At 50.9% G+C, this 11,686-nt stretch overlaps 1 protein-coding gene across 2 annotated transcripts; it reads right to left on the reverse strand.

Moving 5' to 3' along the window:
* Nucleotides 1–11,686, reverse strand: P2RX1 (purinergic receptor P2X 1). 2 transcript variants are annotated; one of them, XM_002192423.6, is made up of 13 exons: nucleotides 11,382–11,686; nucleotides 7,933–8,080; nucleotides 7,457–7,528; nucleotides 6,936–7,005; nucleotides 6,376–6,472; nucleotides 6,050–6,130; nucleotides 4,752–4,893; nucleotides 3,497–3,627; nucleotides 2,804–2,894; nucleotides 2,079–2,144; nucleotides 1,367–1,459; nucleotides 820–867; nucleotides 1–528 (listed from the first exon to the last, which is right to left on the reverse strand). In XM_002192423.6, the coding sequence occupies exons 1-12, from the start codon at nucleotides 11,516–11,518 to the stop codon at nucleotides 823–825; spliced, it is 1,173 nt and encodes a 390-aa protein (XP_002192459.1). In that variant the 5' UTR covers nucleotides 11,519–11,686; the 3' UTR covers nucleotides 1–528; nucleotides 820–822. The 2 variants fall into 2 exon arrangements, with proteins under 2 accessions (XP_002192459.1, XP_030143920.1); XM_030288060.4 differs by having other exon boundaries at nucleotides 401–531; nucleotides 11,382–11,668.

Consider the following 11,686-nt stretch of genomic DNA (forward strand, 5'->3'; position numbering starts at 1 on the left):
TGTAGTAGAAAAACTAAAAGTTTATTTTTTTAATAAAATACATCCTTACAAAATAACCATTTTTCTCCCAGGCAGAGGGTTGGGCATGATTCCTGCCAGCTCTCCTTCTTTCCCCTTCTCAATTTGGAACTGTCCAATGGTCCTTCTGGGGCAGAAGAGGCAGCTGTGCTCTTCCCAGGGTCTTCAGGTGCAAGTGGCCTGGCACGGCCCTGGCACGCCAGGCAGGCACCGTGCCAGCCCTTCTGAAGGGTCTGCAAGGGCAGCAGACCCAGTGCCCCACAGCAGGGCTGGCAGAGGCCCCAAGATCCCTTAGTTTGACCCATCCACAGCATCATGGCATGTCCCACTACAGGCTGTGTGCTGGGCCAGCCAGCCCCTGCCTGGCTGCAGGGCACCACCTTCCCATCAGCTGGGTGCTGCTTCTGTTGCTCTTGGGGCTGGCCCAGGGAGGTGACGGGATGGCGACCAAGTTTTGAGAGAATAGGAGGAGGAGGAAGAGGGGTGCAGGTTTGTCAGTCAGTGTGGATGCTGCTGAGAGAAAGGTGCACAGTGATTTCTGGTGTCTTGGCCCCCAGTGCCCTTGTTCAAGAGCTGTTGCCATCGAAGATGCGATGTCAGTCCCACATCCTGCATCCGCTGCTGCCCCATGCAATTGCTTATGCTGGGAAGTGCTGACCCCACGTTAGGCACTACAGCCCACAGCTCAGGTCTCCTCCAAGCCTCCCTGAAACCCTTCTCACAGACATTGGGATAGCCCCAAGCCTGTAGCCCTCATCCCTGACAGATGTATGCTAGCAGGGCTAGGGAAACACCACTCACCTCTCACTGTGTGTTGTCTGGCTTCTTTTCCTTCTTATGCGACTTCGACTGGGGGTTAAATGAGAGAAAACAAGGATTCTTTTACAGACCTGCTCCTTTCTAATGCCAGGGAAGGTGTGACTGCAGTGACTCCTAACCCCCAGTGTATATGCATATTTCAGATGAATTTGGGGGGAACTGTTTCTGTGTGCTTTTAAAGGCTATGAAACATTCCATGATCATAGAGATGTTCTCAAAGAGCAGAAGAAGAGACATTTTCTAGTTTGCTAAAGCACAGATCTGCCCCTGCTTCCCTTAAAGCAATCCCAGTGTTACCAGATATTGGAATATCTGGGGTTAAAGGCAGAGAATAAAATTATTAACAATGAGTCACACACATCTCAGTAATTTTGGAGGGAAGATTCATGGATTCCATTCTCCAACAGTCCCAAGGGCTCAGGAAGGCGCCTGGTTGCCCCTCAGATGGATGTTTGTGTTACTCATGTCATTACTCATGCACACATCCACACACACATCCTCTGCGGGGCAGGCACTTGCTGTTACTTACAGGCTCCTGTTCTGCATATTTGTATTTCTTCTGCTTGTAATAGTCTCGTCCGTGGAGAAAATGCAGCAGGAGCAGGTCACAGAGGACAGAGGCCTTAAATCAAAGTGCAGTTAGGTTTGGAGTTGCCCTCCAAGCTCATCTGGACCGCTGTTTTCAGTGTTTTTTCCCAGTTTCCCCCACAATTTAGGGTCACTTTTGCTTCATTCCAGAACATGGCAGTTGATGAAGTCTCCTAAATATCCATTTAGGACAGAAGTGAAATGTGCTGTGTTCAAGAATGAACAGAAATGAAATGTTTCCCCTTTAGGTAAGTGCAGAGCACAATGCTCTTTGAGCCATGCCCAAGTCTTTAACAACCATAAGCAAATTAGACTCTGGGTTTCTGTCCTGAATGAAATACTACCAGTCACCTGCAGACTCTCCCTCAGTGCCAGCTCTAACTTGAAACTATCAGGACACCAAGACCTGCCAAGAGAGCCAGCCTTCCCTTTATCAGCAGGGCAGAATTCACATCAGCCAGAGACCAGCAGGAATCTATTTTCCTGAGCTGGCAAGGCAGGAGAGCACCTCCTTTCCCCCTTTTGCCCACCCTCTGATTCCCTGAGCAGTAGCCAGGATTTCACTGCAGCTCAAGGACACTTCCCACGGATGTCACAGGCAAGAAGAATAATTTGAGAGTCTCCATATAGAGGCTGGAAATATCTGAACTTACCACTCCAAAAATACCAATTCCAGAGCCAATTGTGGTCATGGTTGGGATGATGTCAAATTTGCCTGCCTGGATAAAGTCAGAGAAAATAAGTGATAAGTTACAGTCAGCCCAGGGGGAAAAAAAAAAAGGATGCTCTAGCTGTAAAGTGGGGCTCAGCAAAAGGGCCTTGCAGCAACCCAAACTACAACCACAGCACACAGAGAAACAGGAGCTGGGAAAGAGCTGGGCAAACAGAAAAATATAGCAGATTGGTTTTAGGCTGAAATAAATTAACTTACTTTCCTTCCTGTATGTTTAGTATTAAAAACCCAACCAAAACCAAGCAACCAAACAAAAGTATACACTTTGAATATTCTCCATGGGAACACAATGAGGAAAGCCTTCTCTTCCAGTAGGAATAAAAAGACAAAAAACAAAAATGCAAATGTTCAGCTTTTGGAAATATCAGTAAAATGTTTTGAGTTTCCACAGGTCCCCCCACTCCCATCACAAAGTTTTTTACACAAAACCACTGATCAAGCCACAGATGAAAGATGTGATCTATAAAACATATTTTCCTCCTGTCTTCCCTTCCCTGGTATTCCCCAAGGGTTCCTGTGAGCAGGCCAGCACCCAAGGAAACATTCACACCAGTTTTCCTGATCCCACAGAACCCTGGCGCTGTGTTACAGAGCTGGTGCCTTCCCAAGGATATGGCACTGCTGTCCCAGGGAATCCACCCTTACCTTGCCATTCACCAGAATGTCGAGCCGGATCCCAAACACCTTGTAGAGTGTCCTCTTTTCCATCCCATCTTCTTTGTAGTATTTGGCATATCTGTGCAATTGGATGGCAGGTGTTAATGTTCTGCCAGGGGGTCTGACAGCCCCTGCAACCCTAGAGCATCAGGATTTTGGACAAAGATCTGGGAATGTGGTCTCACAGACCTGCTCCTGACCTTCTCCTTAAACCCCCTGAAGGAGCTGGGCTGTTGGCACCTCTCCTCTCTGTGCCTCAGTTTTCCTGCCTGCAGGTTGCAGTTCCAGCTCCTGCTCCTGCTGTTTGATCTGATGTCCCCAAGTTTTGTGTGCAGCAGACAGCGAAGCACTAGTGACAGAGTCACACAGAGCAGAGGATAGAGAATATGTGAGATGATCCTACACCATCTCCAGTCTTTCAAGGGGCTTCCCAAAAGCTCAGCCATGCAGGAGAGCCAGCAAGGGGGAGGAGATGGAAAGGAAATGGGGCAATTTTGAAGCCAAGGGGTGTATTATCCCTTTTCTCATGCCGTTTAAAAGAGCCCTGGTACTGCTGCCTGGCCCTGCAAAGGTAGTGAGTATTTTGAAGGACAGTCTCTGGCCTTCCACCATCTCTTGAGTGGGAAGCTGGAAGCTGTCACCTCTGAATTACACTTGGAGAATTAGCAGGTGTTTCCTTACCTGAAGTTGAACCCTGGTGAAACATTGCTGTCGTCATTGTAAAGGCCGTGGAACTGGTAAATGGGTTTGCAGTACTGCAGGGGCCAGTCGAGGTCACAGTTCCAGTCTATGGTGATGCCCACCACTCCACCCTGCAGCCAAGAGGGGATTCACAAGGTTGCCCCTCCTTGAACCTGGCCCACACAGAGAAATGCTCTCCCTTCTCATACATGTCCTGTCTCAATGCCATGAGGTGTCCTGGCTCTCCAGGTGCACGGACCCCACTGCTGCCTCAGCCTTCTTGAGCAGCCCTGGCTTTGTGGCCTGTACATAACCCCTTGCAGAGGCTCTTGTTTCTGTCCTGAGTGCTGGATACACAAATAAATTCATGCCCTCTTGTTCCTAATCAGAGTCCTGTGCCCAAGACATGGTCCTGAGAAACAGTGCTCACCCCAGATCCCTCCTGGTCCTCATAGGACAGCCTTCCCTTGCCTTGACTATGCCCAAGAGATTGCTCAGGAAATGCAGGAGTCCCTCCTCCCTTCTGAGTTCACTCCAGGCTGTAAATGGCTGTGCCCCAGAGATTAGTATTTTTGCACCTTTCATATATAGAATCTTAGAATGGTTTGGGTTGGAATGGACCATAAAGACCATCTTGTACCAAACTCTGCCACGGGCAGGGACACCTTCCACTAGACCAGTTTTCTCCAGGTCTTGTCCAACCTGGCCAGGAATGGGGCAGCCGTAACTTTTCTGGGCCATCTGATCCAATCCCTGCAATAAATGTTCATATATGCAAGCCTCTGATTTAATTCAGTGCCTGGCAAAGTTATCCCAAGGTTTTGCAGTGCAGAGATAGCAGATATTCCCACACACCAGCCTGAGGAATGTTAGGCAAAGCTGCATTTTGGAGCCAGGGGAAAGGCTGCTGTTAGCACTGTGCAATGACCAATATTTGACCATCCAGCTGGGATTTCCAAGCTCAATCAGATGGTATTTGGCCACACAGATCTAGTTATTCACTGCTCAAATTAAAACAAGCTGAAGCCTGGGATTTACTGCCAGTGGGTCAAATCTTCTCAAGAGTTTCCAAGAAAAATGTAAATATTAGGCCATGTCCAAGGAGATTCATAATCTTCATGAGATAATTCTGACACTCTTGTTTTCTCAAGAATTCTTCATAAAACTGAAAATCATCTTAACAACTGGGGATGATTGCACTGTTGACTGTCCCTCTCCCATCCACAGCAAGGAACATAATTTGAAATTGAAGTACCTTAACAGCCAGGAAGGTAAAATTCTGACCCGATTCCTTCACTATGTATCCCAATTCAAACACAGGACATAAGGAATCTGTGACTTTGTGATAGGTGCATTTCTTCAGGTACTGCTTGGTAACGCTCTCAACCAAGTTGCGCCTGTGAATGAAAAAGAGTGAGAAAAATTCTCAGTAACACAATAATCTGGGGGGTAAAAAACCTCTGTAAGTCCCTTGCCCAGTCACTCTCCCATTCACATGCCACTTGTCCATGGGCTCTGCTAGGCAATGTTCTGAGCTCCAGCAATTCTTATCTGGGACACCTCATGGATCGTGAGTGTATCCCACACCTTTTACATTTAGCTGGAATTTGCTATCTCCTACAGCAAGGGTTAAAAGGAAAGGGCAACTTCTTGCCTTCCATCCCACTCTGCTCTTTTGCCCAAAAACATCTTGTCTGGGAAGCCTGTGGTTTTGTAAGACCTGTGCCTTGCTCGGACTGATTCTATTGCTGATGCTCAGCAGTAAATTGTCAGCAGTGATCAAAGGCAGGAAGTTTCCCCACAGCAGCCAGCTCAGCCACCCTCACTGCCAGGACCTGCTCCCTCTGGGTGTCCTCTTCAGCCTGTCCTCGCTTGGGCCACCTCTCCTTGCAGCTGGGGGGGATCCCCTCTCCCAGCCACCTCTTGGGAGGTGTGAGGTCAGCCCAGGACTTTGCCAAGCATGCTGGCTGCCAGGACATTTAACCTTGGCTGCAGCACAGGGACAGGATCAACTTAGAGAGAAGAATTCGCTGTCTACAGCACAAATAGCTTCTGTTAATTTGTTCCAAATCAGATATATAGTCAGTGCCATCACAAATCCTCTTACAAGTGTGCCTTCAGCCAACAGCATTTCCCCAGTGCTGCCAGGACCATTTTGCTGAAACAGATGGGATCTGTGATGTTAAGGGAAACTCTGGGGCACCAAGCTTATCCTGGCCCTGTGGTATTTTAATTTTGTCTTCAGAGAAGAAAAATGAAAAATTAGAGTAACTGATTTGTGAGAGTAACTCAGGAGAGGTTAATTCCAGAAATCTTTCTAGTAACTACAGCTACCATCTGAGGTGGGACAGATTTGGGAGGGAAATGTCTCAGTCCCTATGAGCTAATATGGGGTTCAGTGCACCAGTTAGAGTGGTCCTGGGATCACTGATGAGGTAGGCAATCCTCTATTCCAAGCATCCAGTTACACCCATCCAGCTGCACCCATGGTTTCCTCTGAGGGACACAGCTGGAGGAACTGACCAGGAGCCATCCCCCCAAACCTCTCCTTACCTGGACACCTTGAACTCGGGGAAGGTGATACTGTTCTTGATGAACAAGGTGAACCTCTCTGCTTCTGACAGCAGGGCAGGGCTGAAAAACACAAGTGTAGACATGTGTCCATCACTTGGCTCTTCAGGCTCTAGAGAAAGCTCCATTTGGTGGAAATTTAGCCAAACTAAGACAAACAGACACAGAAAACTGGTGGTCTCATCCCTTCCCTTTCTGGTCTTTCACAAAACAGGCTGTCCTGGCCACATCCCATAGAGCCCCAACTTGGTCTGCTTCACACCAAGTGCAGCTGGGGTGGGAAAAAAGGCAACAACATCATTCCTCACCTGGGAACATGGTAATCAACTTCAACAGGGCACCAGCCAAAGATCTCACAGGTCTTCACAGTGCTGTTGAAGTGTACACACTTGCCAGTCATGAGCCCTGTGGGGGAGACAGCTGCTCACACCCTGGATCCTGTGAAATCTCAGCCTCACGCTGGGATGGATGGGATCTGGTTGGGGCTTCAGCTCTGCCAAGGGCATTCAAGACCCAAAATGCTCAGGGCTTTGGCACCTTTCTAAAACAGGAAATTAATGGTGGCCTATCAGCTCAGGGCAGTGGTTTCTGTTACAGTGCTGTACAGAGGTGCAGCTGGGGATTTTTGTTAAAACACACCTAAGAAAATGCTGAGCTGATAAGAGAACAACAGTTTGGGTGAAATGGCTTAGTCCTGATTAACCTTTTATGAGCTGAGCTGTTTGCAGCTGGACCAGCCTACATGGGCCCTTCCAACCAGCATATCAGAGGTTTTCCTGTTCAAAGCAGGTCCCAGATAGGTGACATCCCAGCCAGGCAGCTTTTCTCGGTGTTTTCTCACCAGAAGCACCAGGACTGTGTGCCATACCTTGTCCCTGACGGCTGTATTTCCCCTTGCTGCAGTCGCTGTCCTGTGTGCACAGCCCGGCATCTGGCAGCTGTTGGGGGAAAGCAGCCACCTCTTAGCACCCCACCCTGCAGCTTCAGACCCCTGTCCCTCCTGCCCAACCAGACAGCATTTTTCTTGAGGGATACACTGCTCAACTGCAGCCAGAGCCTTGTTCATACACTGCTTCCCAACCAAGGCTGTCCAGATAAAGCAGGAAAAAATGGGTGATTTATTCACTCCAGGCAGATGCTTTCATTTAAGCCTCAAGTCTGCTCTGCTTGATCATCTCAAAGGGAAGAAAACTTAAATGGATGTCACCTGTTTTTTCACCAGAATAAAAGTCTTCACATACCACACAGTAGTCAGGAACAATAGTACGGGGCCAGGCTCTGGCTTTTACTAAACCTCTTAATGTCAGAAAAAGTCTTTCCCCAGTGACACCACCACAATTCCCCTGAATTACGGAAGCTTAGTCCACTGAAGGAAGCCAGTGTGTTTACCTCTGGGCAGGTTCCTTGTTTCTGTCCAGGAGTGACAATGAAGTTGGTCATCACCACGAATGAGTTGTCCCCCTGTGAAGACACAGCCAACGAGCTCACAGCCAGCACAGGGTCTCCTCTGTGAGGAGCTGCTCCCTGGGTGGGGATCTGCAGTGCCACCAGCCCCAGGGACACTGGAGGATCCTGCTTGCTGCCTGAGATACTGCTCCAGAGGCACTGGGGGAACCTTGATCCTTTTGGAGGCAGCCTCAAATGTGCCTCCTCAGCCATAGTGGGTCCCAAGTACAAATGCTCCCCAGGGAGAACCTGGGCAGAGGTTTGTGACAGGAGCAGCCTCCTTTCCTCCACAGGGACACCCTGTCATGGTTAGCCCCATGGAAAACCTATGCCAAGGACCCATCTGCACCCCAGCACATGAGGAAAAGCAGCCACTGGGACAAAAGCAAACCCCTAACCCACTCACCGTCACTCCTTACCTGGGGTGGGAAGACGTAGTCCACCACATCCCAGATGTGAGGACCCAGGACACTCTCGTTGGTCAGTGTCAGCCCTTTCAACTTCACTGAGACCGAGCTGACGATGCTGTCCTGAGACTGGTAGCCCTTCTCGTAGAGGAACACCCACCTGGACAGGGAAAAGTGGCAGGGTGAGCATGGCCACCAGCACTCCTCCATTGGCCCAATTCTCTGCACAGACCTGTGGATTGGGGCTTTTTCTACCAAGTCTCACTTGAGGAATCATTTGTCAAGTTTCTTCCCACTGGAGGAGGGGCATGTTGGTGAGACTTCCTACCCCTCTGCCTGATGCAGGTGGTAGTTGCAGGACTCGACCTTCATGCCAGGATGGTGTGTTCTGGGGACTGGGACACATTTTGTGGCTGGGGGTGTGTGATGGCAAGTGGAGCACAGTAGCCATCAGTCATTTAGGGTTAAAGCCTATGGCAGGTTTGCAGTTTGCTGCTCTCAATGACCTACCCCAACACTCCTGATCTCCTGGTCCACTGCAGAGGAACTCCCCAAAACCCAATGCCTCCAAGGCCAGCGCAGAGCTGAGGCTGGACACGGTTCACATCCAGAGCCAGTGTTCCCCATCCAGCAAAGGGAATGTGGAGCAACGTCCCTGTGTTCAAGAGGGCTGCAGGAGCAGCGTTAGGGACAGTGCTGTAGCCAGAACAGGGCTCTGCCTGCCTTTCCCAGCCCATCACACAGTCATTAGGGCAGGCTTCTGACACTATTTAACCTACAGCATAAACAAGCTGCCGCTGGATTAACTCTGACTCAGGGAGACTATAAACATGGGCAAGCAACCATTTCGGGTAGCGCTCCCGGCGCCGCGGAGCATTCTCGGCACTAAAAAAGGAGCGATCTGGATTTTGTCCCCACTGCCACAGGCATCGGTCCCGCTGGCTGTGACAGAGGCAGCAGGCTCCCCATGGGACAGCCCATGACACCAGCCTGGTGTGTCAACCTCGCCTGTGACACCTGGCTGATGGGCAGAGGGGGAAATGGAGAATGCCAGGGGCTGTCTGGAGGCTTTCTGTTTGGTGCTGGACCTTGTGAGGACTTCTTGGAGAGGGAGCTTTTTAGCTAGCAGCCACATCAGCATCCTGGGACTGAGGGCAAGAGGACCTCAGGGACAGCATCTGCTCCAATGCCTGGGGATGGGAGCAGAAATTCAGCACGGCTGCCACCCCAGATGGGACACCCAGCTCCAACATCTTCCTCCAAGGCAGAAGACCATACTGGGTTACACTGGTTACAGTGGGCATCTTCTCCCATGCCCTCAGGGCTGCAGGAGGTTGTGAACTGGGCAGGAGCAGGGCAAAACCTTTCCCTAGATCAGCCTCCAGCACAGACTCTGCTGCTGACCTTATCCCCCTCTGGCAGAGCTGACTATGGGCACACAGGAGTGGGCAACCCCACCTCCCCTGTGGCAAAACAAAAACCATTCCCTATGAGGCTGTAAATGCTGCAGCAAGTCCTGCTCAGGTTGTGAAAGTCCCCTGGTGTCACTCCCTGATGTGGCAGAGCCACCAAGCCCTCTTCCCTTGCTGGCCTCATCCTGTGGCTCAGTCTGCAGCTCCTTGCATGCAAGATTTCAGGAAGCGAAACCCAGAATGCACCCGGCATCTCCTGGGCACCTTTTCACAGTCATCACAGGAAAAAGAACTGCTCCCCAGGGGTGCCACGGGGTCTCACAGGGGGGTTGGCATGCACTGATGGCACTATCCATGTCCTTCTAGCAGAATCGTGGTTGGAACACATTTCCATGAGCATCCCATGCCTGCTATGAAGGGAGGACAAAAGTTGGGAGAATGGTAAATGAATACACATTTGATGGCCAAATTTGCTTTCAAAGGACAGAAAATCTCAGGCTTTGGGGCTTGGTGAGGGCAGCGAACTGGGGGCAGTGCTGTGGGCAGAGAACAGAGAATAGTGCTGTGGGAGGGAACTGGTGGCAGTGCTGTCAGCAGCGAAGGGAAGCCAGGGGCTGGTGGGGCTGTGGGCACCTGTAATCATAGGCAGCCCCTTGCTAGAGGAGTCTGATCTCAACAAACCAGGAAAAACTTGGGAATTACAGCAACTTCATGCCAGATTCCTCTCCTCTGCCACTGGCTCTCACCCCCTGGCTGGTTCTCTTCCTGCTCCTTCCTGGTTGCCTGTCTCAGTTTGGCCAAGTTGCTTAAGCCACGTTTCCTTAGCTGCTCTGCACAACCATCTGTGCCAGTTCCCCATCCACAGGAGCAGCTGCCCCCTGCCACATTTGGGACTGGAGCCCTGGGACATCACAGGCTCAGTCCTTAGCAAAAACAAAGCTGCTCCCCATAACACCAGTGCAAAACTCTTTGCAACAGAGCATCCTTGAGACCTCGGTTGCAGTTTTGCATGAGGATTACCCTTGGGAGTCAAAGTGCTGGTGAGAAGGGTGGGACCAACGTGGGGGACCAACGTGGGGGTTCCACACTGATCCCCTGGGAAGGGTTTTACCCTTTCCAGGGAGTCTGTGCTAAAGGGAGGGATGGGCATCCCTGCTCCCCACAGCGACTTGCTTGCACTGAGGCCTGGGAGCCGCTGCCTTTCCTTGGCATGAGACAACATGCACCCCAAAAATTCCTAGATTTTCCAATTCACAGCCAGACATCCTCTTTCCTTTCAAACATCCTGCCCTGGGGCCCTTCCCTATGAAAGGGTGCTGGTCTCCTGATAGGGCTGAGCCCACAGCAGCCATGGGGCCACAGCAAAGGCTCACCAACCATCACATCCCGTAGCATTGTCCCACACTGAGGGGACAGGCACAGAGTGACTGGAGCAGCAGCCCCGGGGCACCTGAGGACACACGTCCTCACCCGGTTCTGATCCTGCCTGCTCCACTCACTGCCTTTTTTAAGCAGTTCCCCTTGCTTTTGGAGCTGCCTCCCAGAAGCAAATAAGACCAGGAATTTTGGAGCCAAGCTGTGTCTCGGCTGCAGCGTCAGAGCGGTGAACAGGGAGATTTATGGCCCTGTCTTGAGCCACTTGGGTCTCACAAATCACTGCACTGGCCCCACATGCCTCTTATTTAATATAAATGAAAATAAAAATAACAACAGATTCTCAGGCCACCATCCAGCAGCTGGAGCAGGATCTGGATTCTCTTCAGTGAGAAGACGGGGCCCCGGTGTGCGGAGCAGGGCTGGGCAGGGATGAGCCTCCAGCCTGGACATACAGTAGCTTCTGGGCAAGATATGGGGACTAAATCCATCTAAAAGAGCCATGGAGGGACACTGGGCTGCATGGGAGCAGCCACGATCAGAGGGATGTGAAGCTATTAGCAATAACCCCCTGCACTGGGATATTGGGGATATAGAAACTCCTCTCCCTCCACTGCTTTTTAACCCAGTGGCAAAGCATTAATTTCGGGGACAGCAGGTGCTGGGGAGCCTCACCCGATGATGTACGCCAGGACGATGAGCTGGATCAGCCGGAAGGTCAGTCCCACCTTCTTGTTCCTCACCAGCACCATCCGAGGGGTGTCATACTCGAAGAGGAAGGAGGACACCTTGTCCATGCACTTCTGCCCCATGGCTGTGCCAGGGCTGTGCCGCTGCCTGCCGGCTCTTCACTGCGCTCTGGGTTGGGCTGTGCCCGCTGCCGCTCCGGCAGCTCCTCTGTTTGCAGATTAAAAAAACAAAATAAGAATGCTATCGGCGGGGCTCTGTGCACATCTGGGCTGTCGGGTTTCCTCCTCTGC

This window comes from Taeniopygia guttata, chromosome 19 (genome assembly GCF_048771995.1).
Source record: "Taeniopygia guttata chromosome 19, bTaeGut7.mat, whole genome shotgun sequence".
Taxonomy (NCBI): domain Eukaryota; kingdom Metazoa; phylum Chordata; class Aves; order Passeriformes; family Estrildidae; genus Taeniopygia; species Taeniopygia guttata.